At 44.5% G+C, this 22,332-nt stretch overlaps 1 protein-coding gene across 2 annotated transcripts in view; it reads left to right on the top strand.

The window, feature by feature from the left end:
• The first annotated feature begins 1,580 nt into the window (after positions 1-1,580).
• RHEB (Ras homolog, mTORC1 binding) overlaps positions 1,581-22,332 on the top strand; it is a 39,668-nt gene continuing 18,916 nt past the window's right edge. Inside the window, exons 1-2 of one of the 2 annotated variants that reach the window (XM_071428543.1) lie at positions 1,581-1,846; positions 20,526-20,597. In XM_071428543.1, the coding sequence (XP_071284644.1) occupies positions 1,795-1,846; positions 20,526-20,597 (124 nt within the window). In that variant the 5' untranslated portion in view covers positions 1,581-1,794. Of the gene's footprint in view, positions 1,847-2,300; positions 2,326-20,525; positions 20,598-22,332 lie in introns of those variants that run through there. The other variant, XM_071428544.1, reaches the window with a different exon arrangement.

Below are 22,332 nucleotides of genomic sequence, written 5' to 3'. Positions count from 1 at the left end.
CCAAAAAGAAGACAAAATGCACATTAAAAAAAAATAATTCTAACTAGCATTCATTTTTCCAGCAGATGTGTAAAGGGTAGATATTAACACAAAGAGTTCCAAATCAGTAGTAGAAAGGGGAAATACCACTTTCCTGTCTTGGTGTCTTTCTCCCTTAAATTCTGCATCCATCAAGTGTTGCAGTCACCACCAGTACCCGCAGCCCTCTTTTCACAGCGGAAAACTCTCCAGCGCTTGGATCTCACTGTTAACCATTCCCAAGCTCCCAAACTCCGCCTTCCCTTCCATGCAATCCCCAGCACTTTATCGACGCTGGGACCCGACGTTTCTCCATCAATCACCTGCGCGCACGGGAAACGCTCGGAGATAAATTCAATTTATTTATTTATTTATTTATTCAAATTCAAACCAGCCTGGCCGAGCGGCCCCTCCCGGCACCGGACCCGGGAGCCTGAGGGGACACGGGAGGGGCAGCGACAGATGCCGGGATGGGCACGGGGATGGGGACTGCGATGGAGAAGGGGATGGGGAAGGAGACGGGGACGGGGATGGGGATAGGGATGGGGAGAGGAAAAAGGATAGGCACGGGGATGGGGACTGCGATGGGGATAGGGACGGGGATAGGCACCAGGACAGGGATAGAGACAGGGATGGGCACGGGGATGGGGAAGGAGACGGGGACAGGAATGGAGACAGGGATGGGGATACGGACGGGATTGGGATGGGGCCAGGGCCGGCGACGGGGTTGGGATGGGGATAGGGACGGGGATAGGCACCAGGACAGGGATAAGAACAGGGATAGGCACAAGGACAGGGATAGGAACAGGGATGGGCACGGGGATAGGGGCTGAGATAGGGATAGGGAAGGGATGAGGAAGGAGACGGGGACAGGAATGGAGACAGGAATGGGATTGGGCTGGGGCCGGGGACAGGACTGGGATAGGCAAAGGGACGGGGATAGAGACCAGGACAGGGATAAGGGACAGGGACCGGGATGACCAAGGTGACAGAGATCGGGGCCGGGGACAGGACTGGGACAGGCATAGGGACGGGGATAAAGACCAGGATAGGGACAGGGATAAGAGACGGGGACAGGGATAAGGGACGGGGACAGGGATCGGGATGACGAAGCTGACGGGAAAGGGGCCGGGAAGAGGACTGGGACAGGCATAGGGTCGGGGATAATGACCAGGACTGGGATAAGGGACGGGGATGACCAAGGTGACGGAGCTCGGGGCCGGGACAGGGACAGGGCTGACGAAGGTGACAGAGCTCGGGGCCTGGGCGGGGCCGCGCGCGCGGGACGCACCAACCGCCGCCCGCTGCGCGCGCACGCGCGCGGGACCTTGGCGCGCGCCTCTCCTGCCCCCCCTTTCTCCCCCCCCCACCTCGTCCCCGCTCGCCCTTGCCCGCCCGGCCCCGCCCCCTCCCCTTCGAACGCGGCCGTTGCCGCTCCCCGGCCAATCCCCGCCCGCCGCCGCCGCCCCGCCGACCAATCGGCGGGCGGCAGGGGGGGGGCGCGCGCGCCGAGCGGGGGTGACGCAGGGAGTTTTTTCCTGTGACGCGCAGGTGCGTACGCGGGGCCGGCGCGCGGCGGCGGCGGTCACGTGGTGCGGCCCCGCCGCTGCCAGCGCCGCGCGTCCCGAGCGCGCTCCGGCCGCCGCCGCTCCCCCCGCGCCCCCCGCATGTCGCTGGCGCCGCGCCCCGCGCCCCCACAGCCGCCCGCCGCCGCCCTTCGCCGCAGCCGCCGCCGCCGCCGCCCTTGATGTGGTTCGGGGCCGGGCGGGGGAGAAGATGCCGCCGTCCAAGTCCCGCAAGATCGCGATCCTGGGCTACCGGAGCGTGGGTGAGCGCGGCGCGGGTTTCGCGGCGGGGGTGCGGGCGGGGTGCCCCGGGTGCCGCCGCATCGCCCTCCCCCGCGGTGGCGGCGGCGGCAGGTGCAGCGGAGGCAGCGGCGCTTCCCGCCGCCCCGAGCGCGCAGCCGCGGCCCGAGGGAGGGAGCGAGGGAGGCCCCGCCATGGCGGCGCCGCAGAGCTGCGGGCCCGCGGCCGCCGTGCCCTTAATAGGAAGTTTCGCCCCCCGCACTCCCCGAACGCAGCCCGGAAAAGCGGGATCGGGGGAGCTGTGGAGGGTCCCTCCCCGCCGGCTTGGCTGTGCTGGGCTCCAGCTCCATGCAGCGCTCCGTAGGGAGCGAGCCCGGAGAAGGGCAGCGGAGCTGGGGAAGGGTCTGGAGCGCGTGTTCTGTGAGGAGCTCGGCCCGGGGAAAAGGAGGCTCAGGGGAGGCCTCGTCGCTCTGCACAAGTCCCTGACAGGAGATGCCGCCAGGTGCGAGTCGGGCTCTGCTCCCAGGCAACCAGCGATAGCACATGAGGACATGGTCTTCAGCTGCGCCGGGGGAAGTTTGGGTTGGACACCAGGAAGGATTTATTCTCAGAAAGAGTGATCGGACACTGGAACGGGCAGCCCAGGGGGGTGGGTGGTGGAGTCACCGTCCCTGCAGCTGTGTAAGCAAAGCCTGGACATGGCACTCAGCGCCGCGCTTGACACGGTGATGTTGGGTCCCTGGTCGAGCACCTCAGAGCACTTTTGCAGCCTCGGTGGTTCTGTGGTTTAGAGCCCGCTAGGGAGGCCAGACGGGTGCGTTGCCCGTGCCTGGCCCGGTTCTGCCCCCATGGAGGTGTTGGTGAGGCGGCAGCAGCAGCGCAGCCGCTGTTCCCGAGGGGCCGCCTCGGCTCCGGGCTGTGCCCGGCACGGCGCTGCTGGGACAATCCAGAGCGGGCTCATCCGCTGGGACCAACTGCCTGGAAGCGTCCAGCACGAGTCTGTTGCAGCTGATGGAGGGTTTTGTTCCGTATAAAAAAGTGCGATCCTCTCTCCTGCATCTGATGGAGAACGGTTTCGGATGTTTCAGCAGTCGGGCTCTTGAAGCAGAGGGGAACAAGCTGTAGTACAGCCGGTGCTAATCGATCAAACTTAAAAGCATAGATCAATGTGGAAGATAATGTGTGGTTGGGGGAAAAAAAAATTCTACAGAGAGATACTACTCTGATATAAATGGGGTTTTTACATTGAAAGCAGTGACTATATCAGTAATTTTTCTTCCATGGCACACAGCATAAAGAACCCTTTAAAAAAGCTTTTTTAAATATAAAAACGGGCTAAATAAGGAGAGCTTTTGCTTGCATTTTGTGCATAGCTGCAGCCAGCTTGGTGTTTGAATTTGTTTGATGAATTTGTCCAGCCCTTAAACAGAACAGTGAGTAGTAGATTGATCAGTTTGCACAGTTGTATGACATCACTTGTTGCAGTCTGTTCATTGTCTTGTTGTTATGTTTTCTATGAGCACTGGTGGGAGCAAAGCAATGGGCAGTGTAAGTGGGAAGGGGAAATGCTTGAAATTCTGTTCTTAGGAAGTCTGTGGTGGGGACTGAGTGTACTGTTGAGCTTTGGTCCTTCATCTGTTGACACTGACAAGCAGCAGTCAGAAAATCAGATAGTAGGGTGTAGGACCAGTTGAGGAGAAATAGAGAAGTGATATAATGTTGTTAGTTTGGTTGGGGATGTGAGCAATAGTACCCATGGCCAAAATGTTACCAAACTGTAAAGACCAACTGCTGAGCTTCTTTAACTAAAGTTTTCTTGAACTAGTGTGGAATTTGGCTTGATAGGACAAGACCAATTTTGTTAGAAGAGCTACAAGTTGTATGAACATAGAATTAAGAGGCAGGGGAAAAAAATCTGTTTTACTGGAATTTCCTTTCGTTTTCATTAAGTTTCTTGGCAAATACTTAGGTAAAAGTTCAAGCAGTAGAAATGGGCCATTGAGGTCCTACTTCCATCTTGTAAAGCTGTTAGAAAAGCAGGAAGGTTAACCTGTGAGATTTAGATTGTCCTCTACTTCCCCAAATATGCCTCCTAAAGTGTAGTAGGATGGGGACTGAGTTTGGCTTCAGGGAAACTTTTGATTAAGTTTTGCTTTGTATTATGATGGCAAGAATATCACTTGAACCTTGGGTAAGAAAGGATATAATCTCATTTTAGGAAAAGTGTTTGGGTGGTAGAAAAGGAAGTACGTTTCTTTTGGAGGAAATGCTGCATTGTATAGAGGTAATGCTCATTAAAGTGGGGAATAATTCCAGAATCTGAAGGACTGGAAGGAAATGCTTTCTACATTTCCTTTTGTAATTCAGGAACGGCATTGTTTTGCATTAACATTAACCTTAACCCTGGAATTAGGGAGGTTAACTTTGGTGAGTTATAAAATGCTTGCAGTTTCATAGGTTGGCCCTAAATGCCTAGGTGACCTGCTCTGGGATGTTGGGTGTTCCCCCTGTAACTACAGTGTTTGAGATGAGGCTGTCATAAAACGAGGAGCTCTTTTCCCCATGTCTCTCTCAGTTAGGTGCTGAAATAACCAGGTTTTGATGATGCTGTTTGTAAAGCAGGGAGCTTTTCCCTACGGCTGTTGGTTCTACAACCCCGTGGGTCTCTCAGGTTACAAGTGTGTGCAGTGAAGGGTAGGCATGCCCTCCCTGGGGATTTGTGAAACAGGGGCTGAAAATTGTACCGGATTCCTGCTAAGGCCTTGTTTATTTTATTACATTAAATTTTAATCTTATCCCGGTGCTGTTGTCAGGTAAACTAGAGGTTGGGAGTGGTATTCTGGTATAATAGTTCTCAGAATAGAAAATTCAGGAGTCTGCTTGTTTGAATACACTCCCTCTATCTTTCAACACCGCCATCAAGCCTTTCATATGTGAAACTTTTATTCTTTGCTGATGGGAGAGATCACAGTGGAAGCCTCGTGAATTCCCAGGCAGTCATACTTTCTGAGATGCAGACAGAGTATTTGCCAGGAGCTTCAGGAGGTGTTTTTGGTGAGGAAGACTGATTATCTGTGGATACAGCATGCAGGTCCTGGCATGATGTGAGACAAAATCACGCAAGAATGTCTCTGTTGGGTTTTGCTCAGGCTTAAATTGGTCTAAGAAAGTTAAATTCCATTATGTAATTGTGCTTGTCTCAGCAAGGTTCTGAGTAGAAATCAGATGGATTTCATCCCAGGGTCTGAGTTTCACAGAAGAGGAGCTTGACTTCCATTACTGTTAGTTGGGAAGTGAGCAGAGTGGATCAGCTATTTGAGATTTGATTCTGGAAGAAATCTGTCTTGTGCATGATGAAGCATAAAATTTTTTAAAGTTACTGCCTTCACTAAAAAGAATCTTCATATTTGTGTTTTGGTCATAACTTAATATCCCAAATATAATTGGAAATAATGGATTTACTTGGAAATAAATCAAGCAGGACTAAGATTTTCTGAATCTTTTTAGAGTAACAGCCTCTCTAAAAAGCAGGGTGGAGTTGCCAAAAATGCTTTGTGTTCAGTTTCATTCTCTTTCTGTTTATAGAACAGATGTGCAAATTCAGACCACAAATGCCTGTAGGAAAGAAGAAGTTTCTTAGATCATCTTGTAAAGTACCTTATTACTGGGATTGTCTCTATTATATTGAATGGATGGATTTAAGGTATTGTTTGGATCAGCTGCTTCAGTTGTAGGTCTTTATCTCAGCCTGATTTCTTTTGTGCTGTTTGGATAAGTTGTGCTGCTGGTTTTACAGATGTACCTGCAGAAGCAGGAATTCTCTTTCTGAATTTTACAAGTTTGGACTGGTCATCTGAAAATGCTGTCCTGGGCAGTTTATGGCTCTGAGGGGAAAATCCAGTTAATAATAGGGAACTTACCTATTTTCTTCCCTGGATAAATAAATCAACTTCTTTTGTGTGTGTAGGTGTAGAGCAGACCATGCTGCAGGCAGAAGTAGTCATGGTCTGACTGCGGCATGCAGGTATCAGAAAAAAAAATTGTGATGGAACAAAATGATCTGTCAGGATTAGATTTGTATGGAAAGGCTTCCATTCAGCTAAAAAAAATGCCTCTGCCCCCTCCACTTTGCTTGAAAAGCAAGAAGGCAGAAAAAGCAGTAACATCAATACGGACCTGTAAATAGTAAAAATAATTGTTATGGCAAAAGGTAGTTTGAAAAGAGGAGTTGTGTGAATATTAGGAGGTTAGCAGTGTAAAATGGAGCTGGGGCTTTGCTGTTGGTGCCTGAAAGATGGCATCTGCTCTCACAGCAGCGTTCCGCCCCGAGCAGGGATCCCTCTGGGATTGGATGGGGAAGTGGTAATTTTAGCAGGCGATAAATTGCCCGTGTAAATGTCAACAGAGGAGGAATGGAGAAATTACCGCTGTCGTGTGCTGTAATTTGGTTTACACAACCGGCTGCGGCCGCAACATGGGGAAGCCTGAGATTGACCAGGAAAATTGAGCGCTTCGGGAGCCAGCTGATCTGTAAGGTTACATTTTGCTGTCCCCTGCAAAGTGCCAGGATGACTGCCACAGCCCTTCCCTCGCCAGGGCCGCACTTGGCTCTGCCAGGGTGCGGCAGTGCTGGAGGAGGAAAGGTTGCAGCTCCCAGGGGACGGGCTGAGGCTGGAAATGCCAGCTTTAATTGCATTTCGGTGTTAGTGCCTGCGATAGTGGCTGCAGCAGGGAAAGTTGCTACAAAGCATTTGATAGCAGTAGCTGGAAGCACTCGAGGCAGCGTGTTCAGCTGTAATATCAAGCCACCGTAGGGTTATTTGAGGACACTGCTCGAGGATTAACTCTTAAATTGCCTGCTCTGATCTGTCATTGGTAACACTTGCACATTTTGTTTGTATGGATGGGGGCGTTTTGGTGTTTGATTACACAACTTGAAGTTGACATCGACAGGAAAAGCCAAATGAAATGTAGATCTTGTAATTTATAAGCTATATAAAGTTGGAGCTCTTCATTTAGATCTACTACAGTGCCTGGAGTGTAGGCTCTGGCTCAGGCAGCCACCTCTGCGGTACAGGCTGCTGCGGAAACTCGGCGTGACCACGCAGCCGGGATTAGAAGAGCAGGCTAAAAAGTGATAAATGCCATTATGATTAATTTCCTGTAGCTCTCCTGAAGGTGACATCCAAGGGCGTGCTTTAAAAACTGCTCAACTTAATTGTGTATTCCATCCAAAATCGAAACAGCTTCTCTGTGGGATGTTCATAATGCACTCAGGCTCTGCGAATGCTGCATGAGTCAATTGGCTGGTGTCATCTCAAATTCTCCTAAATCAGAAGCTGCAGACATGAAGCGTGGTGTGTAAAAACACGAAGTGGCCCTTGCCAGTCATGAATTGGTCTCCTTAAGGATTTGAGAGGTTCCTTTTTTGTTTTCCAAGGTTTGTATTTGAAGTGAATGGCAGATTTGTTGTGAATTTGATAATGTGAGCAAGCAAAATCTGCTTCTGGAGTTTGGGGAATGGTTGTTCCTTAAAAATTCTCTCTTCCAGTCCTGGTCAGGACATTGGCATTGCACTGTGGTTCCTGTCCATTGAGGGCTGCTGTCCTCTAAATGAGGGTGTGTGGGATGGGGGAAAAGGGCAGTGTGGACAAAATCCATGTTTTATGTTGCCTAGCAGACCTTTTAATAAGATTTCAGATTATTAAGTTTACTAAAAGCATATTAACATGGACCATTATAGGTTGCATTTCCTTTTGGAGAAGTACAAAGTACGGTGGATGCTGAATTGGGTATTTTGTGGGGTAAAGTTGCTTGTATTGAACTTGTCACCAGGAAGGAAACTGAGGCAATTTTTGAACAAGGTGCCAAAACAGGCTTTCAGGTGGGGCTTTTCTCAAGAAACATCCAAGCCACTTTGTTTTTTAATTGCCACATAATGAAGGCAGATGCAAATGAACTCTGTAGGGTGGGGCACCTTTTGGCCCAAGTTAATCCTAAACTGTGGCTGGAAGTTGGACCTTGCTACTCCCACCCAGGAGTGTGAAGGAAGGCTGTCCAAGGGATTGATTTATTTAAATAGTAAAGCAACCAGAAAGGAAAGTTTTTGTATCCTTCAACTGGTCAGCTCAGTGAGTGCAGCCCTGACAGGGGGAATGGGGTCAGGAGCACAGGATTTTGGGGGAGGGTGGTGTAGGCTCTTTGTGGCTGTGCAGATTTCCCTTCAGTCAGGCTTGTTATGGAACCACATCTCTAAGTGTTTTCCTCCACCACCTGAGACAGGCATGGATGCCTTTTGGTCAGCTTTCAGCAGTGGAACTTCTGAACTGGACTCATTCTCTTAAAGGAAAAAGATGGCCTTGTGCAGGTGCTGAGATGTGTGCTAGGGAGCCATGGGGAAATCAAGTTCTTGAAGGTTCTTGTTTAAATAACCTTCTGTAGTCAAATCTAATCAATTCATGCAGAATTGTGGAAAAAAATGTTTGACCTGGGGTAAACCTAAACCTTGTTCCAGAAGTCTTTAAATTCAGAGCCTGGAGTGGTACAATCTGGAATTTTCTGGAAACACGTGCTAGTAAAGATGTTGCAATGAATTAAAGCCAAAGCTTCAGGAAAAGACCTCTAAGAACATGGAATCCACCCCTTAACCCAGCACTGCCAGGTCCACCACTAAACCATATCCACACAACTTTTAAATGCCTCCAGGGCTGGTGGCTCACCTGGTTCCCTGGACAGCCTGTTCCAATGCTTGACAACACTTTATGTGAAGAAAGTTTTCCTATCATCTAATCTAAACCTCCTGGCACAACTGTTTTCTCTTGTCCTGTCCTGTCTTGGGAGATGAGGCTGACTTCCCACTTGGCTACAACGTGTCCAACAAATGAAAGGCTACAACCTGTCCCACAAAATGAAAGACATTCAGAGTCACTGATTTCCTTCCTAGGTGGAAAACCAGTGGAAACAAATCTAAACTGTGTTGCTTTTCAGCTTGGTCTTCTGTCTTTGGTAGGATACCTTTCAAAGTATCTGTTTCTTGCAAATACTCGTTGACCCCTCAACCTGGCTGACTCCTCCTTCAGTTGTGTTTATCAACACTTGGATCCTAGGGGTGAATCACAGCTACTGCATTGTTGAAATGCTCTGGTTTTTCCTCAGTTTACCATACACATTGATGCTGGGCATGTACATTTTAAGAAATTAAGGGTGCTGGATGAGACAGTGGTGAATGAAGCATTGGTCAAACAGATTACACAGGTTCTTGTGGTGGTCGGAGTCCTTGGTTTCTCTGGGTCTGGATTGAAGGCACTTGAGACAGGAGTTCATGTTCGGACTCAAGTGTTTATTATTTTTTATCAGTAAAACAGTCTGATTACTGTGAGCTTTTCATTAGAAGGCACAAAATTGCTAACAATCTCTTGTTCCAAGGTCTTTTAAGGCTGAACTATCCAACTAAGAACTGACACCTGGATTATTTTCCTGTTTAACCCAATAACTGATCCCAAAGTGCCCCCAGTGCAGACTTTTCTACCCAATTACAAAATGCCACCCAAACCCAAGAAGAAGAAGAAGGAAGAAACATGAAGAAGAAATTCAGGACAACACCCTGTGCCCTTCATCTTGCTTCCATCCACAACATACTAAAAATCCCAAAACCTCAATTTCTCACCAAAGTGACACACCTACACTACTCTCTATAATCTATTTCACACTTTTGTGGATCCTGGTCTATCTTGAAGTGTAGGAAACTTTCTCCATGAATGAGGGTCAAAGTCAGTGCTCTCCTGGGGATCAAGGCACCCCAGAGCAGACAGAGAAATATTCCCTGTGCCCTGGGTTTCCACAGGTTCTGAAAATTAAGATTTTGGATTATGAGGCACAATATTCCACAAGATGAAGTTAAGACAAGCAAAAGACTGGCTTGAGCCTTGGGGGCTCCTGTAAAATTGAAGTCTGCTAGAATTTCTTATGGGACTTCTTATGTGAATTAGAGAACTTGAGGCTAGAACAAAAGGAGGAAATGTACAGCAGTTTGATTTGGGTGGAATCATCAGGAGTTTGTGGGTAATGGCCAAAGGTTATGAGGCATAAGACTAAGTGCATGGTTTCTGAAGGGCTTTTAAGGAATGAAAGATCCTGTGTGACACTTGGAGGATTAGTACAGAAAAGTTGTGGTCTATGTTAAATGGGTATCAGCTGCAGAAATCATAATTCCCTGATTATATTTTAAACAGTGAATTTTTCTTTTGACACTGTTTTTAAATATGACACTAAAATCTCAAAGATTGAGGAGTCAGTATTTCTGGGATGGTTGTCAGTGTTGTTGGGTATTTTAGATTACAGGAACCAGAACATTGTGTGTGCCAAACCTAGTTATTTGTGTTCTGTGGGGTATGGAGTTAAATTAATTTTAATTTGGAAAAAGATGGAATATATAAGTGGTCCTCAGTGTGTGGATGTAAACATGTGCAAGTGTAATACAAAATTAGGATATGAAAGTGTCTCTTGACAACGTTGTCTCCAGAGTTAGTGGGATACATCTGTCTAGCTTCAACAACTTGTCAGATTGTATTGCCAAAACTTCATTCAATATGTATGACCTCCTTTAAAGGTACTCTTGCTGTATGTAAAAGAGCTGGGATGCATAATATGTAGGAAAACTCCATTAAATCTGCCCTACAAGCTGTCAAAACAATCAAGCACTTGACATTAATGCAGTAAAGTGTATTTTGCTTCAAGGCTTGTTATTCCATCAATAACAAATTTTTGGTCTTCTGAAATCTGTTTCAAAATTAGCATTTTTTAATTAGACTTGGAAGTTTCTGCTTTGAAATGTGCATATAAACAAGCACTATGTTTCTTAGTGTGCTCAAGTACCTTGTTCTTCATTGCTTTCTTGGAAATGGTGTTTGCTTCTTTTTTATGGTTTGACCCTGGTGAATAAATTCGAAAGGAAGGTGTTGGTTGTGCTGTTTCCACCTTCATATTTTAAGAAAAAACATTAAAACTCTTCATAAACCTTTTGAAGTTGCTAAACTTAAGTATAAAAATGGTTCAGCTGGAAGGTAATGCAAGTTTTTCTGAGCAGTGAAGGTAGGAAGAATAAGTTGTGTGAATGTTTCAAAATCTTGTTACTTATACGGAGTGTATAGGAGTCTTAGGGCACCTCAGCCTTTTTTCTGCTTGTCCTTCTACAGCTGCACATTTTTATCACTTTTATCCCCAAGTGTGGTGATAGGACAGAGGAGGAGCTAATGTGAAACTTGCAGAGCTGATGGGTTGATGTGCAGACAGACAAATAGAATGTTCTGCTGTGTCTCCTGAAGCCTGAGCTGACTTTAGGTTGTCTTCAGCTGTGGTTCAATACTCAGCTGCTTGTCTAAGGTGTGTTGTTGTACTAGAGGAGCACTGGGAAGTGAAATATCCAGCTTGTGTTTGCAAGGGCTTCCTCAGGTGCTGGAGCAGGACTGGCTGGAAGATGCTTGACTTGTGAAAAAATGGAAAAATAATTTATTGTCAAGGTGCAGGTGTCATCCTCATTTATCCTCCTGGGATACTTTCAGGGGAGTTGAGGGAGGGTGGGAATGAGATGGCAGAGGTGAGGATTTTTTGATTTGTTCTGTGTTTTTCTTCTTCCCTGCAAAGGTCAGAATTCTGTATTGTGATCTTTTAGTACTACATAATACAAAAACTGACAATAGGCAAGTATGACTCTTATCCAAAACCTCTTAATTTGAAGCATCTCTTGAGCCACCAGATGGATATGTGCTGGTTGGGAAGGTAAGAAAGCCAGCTGGCTGTCATGGCAGGCAAGAATTTGATAGTAAGATACAGCAAATAAGGGTTACCCATTCTATCTTCTCTGCCCTGTGGCAAAATCAGCCATGTCATGTCATATCTGACAGATCTTTGGCTTCAATTCCCTTAACATTTCCCAAGATTGGGGGCTTTAATGATTCTTTTGGTATTCTACATGGTGTTATTCTTACCCTGGAGTCCTATTTTTGCCCTGCTGTTTTACCCATGTGTATCAGGCAGAGATTTTGGTATATTATTGCTTTAAACCTCCCTTACTGCTGACAGATTGTCCTCTGCATTCAGCAGCTACTCTTGGGTGGATGGTAAGTGTGGAGATGCAGGAGGCTTGCAGCCAGCCTTGGTGGGGAGGGGTTGATGACTAACTGCAGCTGGGTGAAGTGCAAGGCTGTGAAGATGGCATTTAACAGATTGTGGCTTTCCTCAACCCTGATAAATAGAGGGGAGGAGCTTCCCTGATCAGCAGAAGTGACATGGAAGGTGCCTGTGCAGTTAATTCAGAGAAGATCTAGAGATGAAATGGAGAAGAGACAACAGTAACAACAAAAAGCCATCAGAACCTGGTGGTGTGGACAGAGCTGTGTAGAGGAAAGAACAGTTCAGGCACATGCTGGGTTTTATGTTGGTGTGGTTATGTATAGATCCACTGGGGTAGCACATGAGAAATAGTCAAGGCTCAGCAATATGAACATTAATCAAAACTCTCAGTGTTTACCAGTTGTGGAGAGAGATGTGATGGAGTTGACTGTAGGGGGATAAAATATAAGAAAATAAAGATAATGTACAAAGTAATCTTACCCCTAAGGACTGCAGCTGGACCAATTATCAAAGATTAGGAACAGGCCTGGCTTTAACAGGCCACAGCTGTGACCAATGAGAAGAAGATGCTATAACAGAGTGGGGTGGCTGGTTGAGAAGGGAGCTGGAGTCAGCCTGCTGCTTTGTGAAGAGGGACTCAGTGCTCTGAGGAACTGCCCACGAGAAACACCAAGAAGGTGTGGAACTTTTGTGATAAGGAGACAACAGTATGGAACCCCTGCAGTAAGATGACAACAATTGACCATGTCTTGCTCTGCTGGAGAAAGAAGGAGTCAACACAACTCTTTGTCAGTGTCCCCAAAGACCTTCCCTGTTCTGTGCTAAGAGATTTTGGTGTTGCAGGGTTGGTACTGCAGTGCCTGATGCTTCATGCAGCCTTGGGGGCTTCCCCTGTGTAGGAGTAGCAGGTGAATGGTGCTGGGTGCTGCTAGCAGCTGTCCATGAGTGCCAGGGTTTATTTGCCATGTGCATTGCTGGCATTGGGTTTGTCAGACCTTGGACCATCAGTGGTGACACAAAGAGCCTGAAACATTGACTGACCACCTAGCAGTTACACACTGCTGCAGAGTGGAGCTGTCTGCTGTTGCCAAGATCTTCTAGTGGTTATTATGCAGCTTGATTTATGTATTATTATAATGTGTTGTACAAGTAGCCTGCCCTTGGGGGCACAAATAAGTTTTATCTTCCAGCTTTTGCTGCAGTTGGTGGAGAGCTCTGTGAACTTCCTGCAGAGTAAGGTTGAAACTTCTTTGCAGTAGTTACAGAATGTGCATCACATGATTTGATAGGATAGTGTTACCAAGAGAGGGAATATTACCATTACTCTCCTGTCAGGATTTTGTCAGGAACTTACACCAAGGAAAAGAGAAATACATCTCTTACTATTCTTGCAATTCCAGGAAGATCCTGAGGCCCTCTGGTCAGTCGTAGTAGTACTGCCAAGATGGTCTGTTCTTCACCCATTTCAGCTGCTTTTGGTGTTACAGTATGCTCAGGGTCATGTTCCTAGACTTGTGTTTTTAAATGATGCCAGGAAAGGTTTAGTGAGGTTTTCAGAGCCTTGGCCCTCTGCTTGGTGGTGGCTGTTGTGAATTCACTGTTGGCAGCAGTGAATGCTATGGCTCCAGTCCTCAAGGTCCTTTTCAGGGAAGACCTGCATGTCAGTGGAACTGAGGTCTTTCATCTTGGTAAGGCTTCTCTTTCTCTCTTACTGGTCTGAAAATGCAAGTGAGATTTGTGGAAGGAAGAGTTCATCCTGTTTCCTCATGGAACTTGAAAGTTTAACAGGCCATGTCTGTGCAGAGGGTGGAGAGTGATGCTGTGACTGCAGCTGGAAGGATCCACTTGAAGAAAGAATGGCAGTTTAGGTTGTACATCCCAGAAATCTTTAGCTGCAAAAAGGAAGTGACTGGAATTTGAGAGTTTGATCCCTTGTGTGGAAACTAAAACTTTGAAGATAGAAAAGGTGAATGCATGGAATGCATTAAAGCAAGAGAGATGTGTTATTTCTCATGACATAGCATTTAAAAATGATTTAATGATGAAACAATGGCAGTTCCTGAAAGGATCTTTCAAAGACATTTCATTTCATGTTGTACATACCCAATGATCCAAGGAAAGGTCAAGTTTATTCAAACACCCAATGAGCTGCTTGAAGTGTGTGTATAGGGAGAAAGGACTTGGATTTTACCCAGCAGTAGAAGTTGAATTTTGTCCCTTTGGAGAGGAAGTCAGTACAAATTTCAGGCTCTTTACCTTTAGGTGTGTCATAAACTGCAATGTTTTGATCTTTAAGCTTAATAAACTTCCCTTTAGGAGTTGTTAGGGTTTAACCCATTGGGCAGATGAACACCACACAGCCATTCATTCATCTCCCACAGTGGGAATGGGGACACAGTTGGGGAAAAAGATAAAATGGAATTGGCATAAAGACAGTTTAATAGGACAGAAAAGGAAAGGTAAATGATAGTAATGGTAAAGAAATATACAAGTGATGCACAAAGCAGTTGCTCACCGCCCACCTACCAATGCCATTGAATTTCTGCTGCCACCTGAAATATTTTAAGCCTTGTGCTGTGGGAAGGTGCTGCAGGGATGCACAGTTTCTGCAGGAAGTCTGAAGAGAATACAGAGGATGGTATTTATCTGAGAAATACAGGTTGACTGTCTGGGGTAGGAATGTCTGAATTTCCTTTGCAGTTAAGGAACACCAGGATGCAGCTCCCCTGACCTGTTTAAAGCATCTTTGATGCAGCCAGGTATGCATGCATTCCATGGCCTGGTGAAGTATATGCCACAGAGGTTGTTGTTTTGTTTTTTTTTTTTTTTTTTTTTTTGGAAGCTTTGTAACACCTTTTCCCATCTTTGACAACTGACAGTAAACACATGGAATTAAAATTCATGTAACTTATTAAAAGGGAAACAGGGGGAAAGCTGCAGCCTGGTGCTTTCCTGCCAGCAAGGATAACAAGCAGAGGTAACTGGACTGTGTGCTAAAATAACTAAAAGATTTCTTTTGACAGTTCTTTGCTGTAGTTACTGACTTTATTGGAGACAAAATGGACTGCCTGGAAGTGTAAGCCGTTGCAGGAATGCAATGGAATTTTTCTCTACATGCTTGCTTGGACATGTGATACATTGCAACACAGTTTAAGTGAGCATTGAGGGATGAGCACTGCGGTAGGATGGAACATGCCTGCTGCTAAATATCAGGGAATAAAGCCCTTGCTCTCTTCTTGCTTTCTTTACAGGAAATATGATCTAGATAGCATTAGGACTCCTGGCTTGTGTTCAGAAGGCTCATTGCTGCTGACCTAGCAAAGGCCTGCAAGTACTCCTGTGAGTGTGACCAATTGCTTTGAAATCTGAAGAAAATAAAGGAAGCCATGTGGCTTTGTTTCTAAATGACTGCTCTCAGATTTCCTCTGGCCTGCAGAGGAATACCTTTGATAAACCTCAAGAAGATTGTGCAATGCAGATGGAAGGGAAACAAGCATCTCCCAGCAGGCTCATGCTCTTGGGTGTTACAGACCATCATGTGAAACTCCTCCTTTGCAGCAGAAGTAGTTCTTGCTACAAAACCTTGCCTTAGACTTCAAATATATTTCCTTATATGCTAATTAAAAAAAAAAATAGAACAGGAGAAGGCAGGGAACAGTTGTAGCAATGAGACAGAGTGGCAAAGAAGTTAAAGAAGAACTTTGGTTATCCTGAAAAGCTGATCTGCTCTTTGGTTTGTCATAAAGGGTTCTGCAGTGTTTGAAGCTCCTTATCACATTACCAAAAGATGTGTCATTGAGGTCCTGCAACTTTCACTCCTTCAGAACTCCAACCTTTAGTCTGTCCTCCAGAAAGCTCAGAGAGCACGTTGAGAGAGGAGTGCCACCACTCTGTGTTGAAAATCAAGCATGAGTATCATGAGCAAGTGCAGGAATTGAGGAAGAATTTTGTCTCTAAGCATCAGAAAATATTTTTCTAATCCTGTTACTGTAATGCTGACATCACGAGGAAATCACTATAAAAATGTATAAAACAGCTCAATATAGATGTTTATTTAATTCCTCATGATTAAAAGTCTAATAGTAGAATTAAGTTGCATCTGAGTAAAACACAAAATACTCATTGTATTTCTGTCTCCAGAGATTTAGAAACAGAATTCTTTATTGACCCAGATGTATCATTTTTATAGCCATTAGACTAATTCACCAAGTACAAAGCAATGATCAGCAAAACAGGAACTACACAGCCATAATTAGTACCTGGGGGGGTATCTTAATTAACTATAGAAAGTTGCTAACGATGTGGCCTGAGATGAATGATGAGCTAGTGATGGGTTCTGAGATAGTCTGCAATCTTGTGAGAGGATCTTTGTCAGAGAGGGATGCTGTAATCCTCTTTGCTACCCAGTCAACCTCCATTGGCTCCAGGAAGTCGTTCAGTCCCACTCTGTGCTCTGAGAATGGATAATCTGCACTATGGAAATGCCAGTGTCTCCATTTTGTGCATCTTGGTATTGTGAATTAAAGAAGATAAAGATCCCAACATTCCAGTTAAATCAAGTGTATCATTTGGTATGAAAACTTCATCTCTGCAGTGTAGTAAGTTGAGTGTGCAGCCAGATTTACCTGATTTGATGTGACTGACAACATTTCATTATGAAATTTGTTGAGTGCTTTTTGTGGCAAAGCCTAAAGTGGTTTGTTCTGTAGGCAAGACTGGGCAGACCTAAGGAGACTGACTAGGTAAGTCTAGCTAAAGCTGGTCTAGAGACTAGCTTGGGTCAGGTGCTGTGCTTGTGGTAGGAGTAGATGAGATGCTGGCAGCTGTTGCATGTTGAATGATTATGCAAACCACATAACCATGCATTTTTATAGCAAAAGATGGGTTAAAGAAACTGCATCTACACTGCCAACAGAGCTGCAGCTCTTCAGTAGCTGTTGTTCTTGAGCAGGACAAACTGTTTACTGATGGCTTGTGTGGGCAGTTGCAAGGGTTGAGAAACCCTTCCTGTTGAGATAAGCTGCTCTGTGCTGCCCGTGGGCAGCTGTGCAGCCCTGCTTGCACAATGCCCTGCTTGTGGAGCTGTTGTTTGACTTACTCGCTGCCTTCTTGCATCATTTTTGTCTCCTGGGGTTGGGGAGAAGTTTGGCTGCCGATGAGAGTTTAATCTGGGCTTTCCCTGTGTCTGTTGCAAGGAGGGCAGGGTGTGAGATGGGGACAGCAGGCAGGTGGTGGTGCACAGCAGAGGGGCATGACCTCTTTGGGGAGGCCAGCTGTCCTGAGCCCACCCAGGCTCTGTTACTCATCTGCTTGGTAAACTGCCTAGTGTTGTAAAACTTGAATTTTAAGGCTAGATTATAAATACCAAAGCTCTTGTCCAAGTAGTAAAAGGATGAGTAAAACACAATTTGGCAATTGTTTTACCTTGACAATTGCAGTGGCATTTGAAGCTGATGTGCTGTGATGGCACTAGTCAGAGTGTTTATGGGATGTTCCTCTCTATGGTGCAAGTGGTCTAGTGTATGTACAGAAACACGACAGCTTTAGTTTTTGAACTGCCTTTCTGTCTGAAAATCTGCTCCTTTTCTGTTTTGACAGTGGAAAACTCTTTTCTTTACCACTCTCACATAATACTATAAATAATGAATTGTGTATGCAAATACACTTTGGGTACTTCTGGACAACTTGAGCTGAGTTTTCAGTTACCTGGGATTCATATTCTAAACTCTCATGAAACCCATTTCTTGCAGCCCTTCCCTTCTGTGCCGTTCCTTCAGGGAGAGTAGTCAGTATAAACTTGGAGGATTTTGCTTACAACTCTGCCATGAAGTACCTGGTGCTTGGAGTTACTGTAGCAAGGCTCTGCACCCACTTCCAGCCTTGCTTCAGCTCATATCACTTCTCCTTTTGGTCTCAGTGGATGTTTATTTTCCTAAAACTCAAATACAGTGGATATCTTGAATTGACCAGCATGGAGGATGCTACAAGGAGAAGCTTAGCAAACTGCAAAAATGTGTGGCAGCATTCCAAAGGAGAATATGTTAGAGCTGAGCCTCTTTGAGGTGTGCACCCTTGAGAAATCAGCTAATCAAGCCTCTGCTGCTGGTGTCAGACTCCCTGGTGCTGCTGAGGCTGAAGTGTGCCTGTGGTGCCTGCACATGCAGACAGCCCTGTGTTCCCTGCTGTGCCCCCAGATGGAGTTGGCAATTGGCAGGGTCCCTTGGCCTCAGGACGTTGTGTTTGTGTTGCAATCCTTGCTGAAAGCCTTGCCTGATCTCTGGGGCAAGAGCAGATAGGAGCTAAATTGTCAACTTGATTTTCCCCTCTGTCCATGAGCATAGGTCAAAGACCTGGAATAAAACCTGTGGGACAAAGTTCAAGCCAAGCTGTTGGTCACAGGGTTCTGCCTGCTGCTTGCTCATGGGCTGAGACACGGGGTGTTAATGACTCATGGTTTAGATTTCTGTGTCCATGGAAGCCTTGGTTCGGTGGGATACAGTTGCCTGCACTTCCCCGAGGGGGTAGGTGCTGAATCCCAGATTGGAGAGTTTCCCTGTGCCTCGTGATCATGAACACATCATTACTGGAAAGCTTGTTATAAAGCTTGGAGGAATTTCGGAGGAGAGTGTTGGAACACTGGTTTTATCTGTTTCCTCTTCTGTCACTGTTAGGAGGAAAGCAGTAATTAATACAGCTGGGTGTGAAATGCAGCATTTTCTGTTGGCTCTGACTTCTTTCTGCTATTCAGTTTCCAGGCATAGCACAGACAGACGGCAGCAGTCAAGTCTTTCAGTTAGTTCAGAATCCTTCTTAGGAGGAAAAAAGTTCAGTTATAATCTTTACTGAATTTAGCTCTCTTACCTTGAAGATCTAACAGCCTAATATAGGGGTAGTTAACCTTTTTTTTAAATGGAGTGCTTAATGTGCTGGTATTGGCAAAGAATCTGGGAGCATGAACTCTGGGTAGCAACTTCATAAGTTTATAGCTAAAGGAGAAATAGCTTGGAAGTTTGCTCACTTTCTAAATGATGTCCAAAATACACAGTTTCAGAAAGTTCCTGGGAGGCACAGTTTCAATCCTTAATCTGGCTTTATTGGGATGATTTGGGGGTGGGGTGTGTGTGCCTTGCTGGAGCAACAGTTTAAAGTGAAATGTCCTCTGTCAACTCATGCATTGTGAGCATGACACCTTCATGATAAGAAGACCAGGAAATGTATCTTAAGAACTTGATGTTAGAAAAAGCAACTTGATAAAATTTTGGTGATGGTTGGTCTTTGTGGGGTTTGTCTGGAAATTTTTTTAGCATTGTTTCTTGAATAAACTGTCATGATTGATAGGAGACAGCAAAGGGGTAAGCATGGAGGAGAATGAAATGAAAGACAGTGTTTTTTAATATCTCCTGAAAGAATGCTTAGGAAAGAACATTTTCTGAGTTCTGGAAGTGGGCAGTTTTTTTACCCAAAGCAATTTATTTTTTTAAACAATGATATTGTATATTTCCACCACAATGTTGCTTACTTAAGAGGTCATTGAGAGGTTTCCACTGAGTCGGGTGGTTTTGAGTCAAAATTTTAACTTGAGGTTGTATTTTGTTTGTGCTTCTTGATGATGAAAAGAGTGTAAAGGAGCATGAAGAATGTGCTCGTGTCCAAAAGCAGCCTAATGCACTTGGCAATCTCTGTAAGAGGGTATTTGTCCAGTAAACATAATGTAATAGGATCTAGGAGATTCCCAGATGTACATGATGTGCTGTAATGGAAATTGTGTTAAGGCTTCAGTAATGCTTTGAGAAGCCTTCAGTTGCAGAGCTTTAAAGGTGCTTTTTATGGTCAATGTATGTGATTCACCATCTTATAAAATATTTCAAGACTAAATGAGTTCTCATTTTTTCAGTCTGGTACGATGTTCAGTGCTTTGCATTACTCTCTAAGTGAAATGGGGAATGTTGTCTTCTAAAGTAGCAGTTAAATGGCTTTAAAGAAAAATCCAATTATGCCACTTCAGTCACTGCTTAAAATACAGCATCCACTGGCCTGTTGTGGTGTGGCAGTAGGAAGATTAATAGGAGAGTATATTGGTCTCAAAAATTTTGAGATCATCCTTTTGTCATGGGGAATCTGTCCAGTCTCCTAGTAAAACCAAATTTGGCTAATTTGATCCAAGTTTTCTCTGTGGTTACTGAAAATTATTTTGAATTTTACTTGCTTCTTGACAGAAAAACGTTCCAAGTATATCAGTTTGTTAAATTTAGTTCTATGAGGATCGTGCACTGCTGCTTTTAGATTTCTGTTAAACTGGAGGAATCATTTAAATTATGCCCTGTTAAAACAAAAGCAGAACACATGCTGAGTAGCTTTTGCACTGCTTTTTATATGTTCAGGAGACCCAGTTACTAGAAATAGTCACTTAAATTAAAAATAGGTCAGTTGTCATGTATAGATAGTTTAAATGAACCACACAGAGCTCATATTGGATAGATGGAAAATTGGTGTATCTACTAGAAAGCAGTGAAGTGATAACAACCAGATGATTTTGTTTCATTCCAGATTTTTCTTTCCTTTGCTTTACAGGAAAATCTTCACTGACGATCCAGTTTGTGGAAGGACAGTTTGTTGATTCATATGATCCAACCATAGAGAACAGTAAGTAAATAACTGCCAAGCTTCTCCTCTGTACCAAACTAACTTGTATCAGAAACCATTGGGATTATACCCATTATTTATGTGGGTATTTACATATTAACAATTAAATCCATTAATTACCACAAGTTTTATTATTCTTTTGAACCAATGCTACATTGTTGCAGCATGGAAATCACTATGTGGACATTTCTCCAAACAGTTGAACTTTTAACATTAAATGAAGTGACACCTAATGAATCTGGCTAAAATGTATCTCCTTGAATTTTGTGTGTGTTGTTGAGCATCTGCTTCCCTTATGTACTTGTGGCACTTTAAATTCCTTACATCACACTATATGAAAATGTGCCACCAAATACCAATACAAGTATTCCAGACTCTCACATAAGGTCAGTGTATCCAGATGAGCAGAAAGCCAGCAATACCCATCAGGATTAAACCACTTAAAAGGTAGGCTATGTGGCTATGATAGCATGATAATCTTTTCAATTCCTCCTTTCCAGCAGCTGGATAACAAGGCTGCTACACAATCAGCTTGCTGCAAATACTGGGTATTTGACTTCTCTTAGCAGTTCTTTTAAAAATAATTTTAGTACCTTTGTGAGTAGCTGGCATAGCAGGTGAGTAAAGACACTAATGCTAAAAATGCTGCCAAGAGGAAAAAGTCATTTCAGGGCTTACCTGGCATTCATTACAATCCAGCCACCTCTTTCTGAGCTAGCAGTGGCCATAAAGTACTTGAACAACTGCAGTGCTGGGCTGAGTAACTTGATCATGTTGGCTTACTTTAGTCATGTGGCAAATGAAAGTGGTTTCATGATCATAGCCCTGGGGTTCTTGTATTTTAATGACTTGTGTAGCACACATTTTTAGTGTTTTGAACTTCTGCAGTAGGATGTTAAACCTGTACTCTGGAAGTTTGAATGGAGCAATCATCAGAACAAGGTTATTTTTGAATATATATATGTGGTATATAATTACATCAGTAGTTATCAGAATATTTTACTTGGGATTATTTTATTGCTTAGAACTAAAATTCAAATGCTACTTTTGGAGAAACACTAAATTTGCTTTAGCAAGTCAGAGTGGGTAATTTGGCCCTTGGTCTGAATGTTAGCTCTTATACAGATATTAATACTAACACTTTCCATTGTCCTTTTTTACTTTGTTTGAATTATAAGTCAGGTATGCCGTGAATTAAGGCTGCAAGCAAAATACTGGGGTTTAAGTTTCTGTGTTTATTATCTTAATTCAGTTGGGGCAGGTTATTTTTCACTGTCTGTGCCATATAGATACAAATTATTTAAAGTAATCTTTTAGTTTTATGCAGCTGCATGTGAATGAATAAAGATTGAGAGACATGGAGTCAAAGTCTTTACAAAATACTGAATCTGTGTCTTGTTTTAGGCTTTTGACACACTGGTATAAGCTTTGTCTTGTTTCATCCTTTACCTGTTGTCTGCAGCTGTTGTTTGTAACTCTGTAGTTGTGTGTCACACAACTTCAGCATTTCTGAACTACACAAAAATACCCTGTAGGTGAATTTTGCTCCTATTTAACTCTCCTAGTCTGCACTGTGTGCTTGATCTGAATTTTAAGCATTGAGCATGTCCTGGCCATGAAGACTTGTTGGGAGGGGGCATCTTGAAAAGCCTTAACTTTTCACTTGATTTCTTCCTTGTTTGGAAAACAAACATTATTCATTTGGTGTAAGTCTTGTGATCTGTGGCATGGCTGG

The sequence above is a fragment of the Agelaius tricolor genome, unplaced genomic scaffold (assembly GCF_023055355.1).
Source record: "Agelaius tricolor isolate 1412-34295 unplaced genomic scaffold, bAgeTri1.0.p SCAF_6, whole genome shotgun sequence".
Classification (NCBI taxonomy): domain Eukaryota; kingdom Metazoa; phylum Chordata; class Aves; order Passeriformes; family Icteridae; genus Agelaius; species Agelaius tricolor.
The sequence above is the reverse complement of the archived record's forward strand: the minus strand, read 5'-3'. Positions and strand labels throughout refer to the sequence as shown.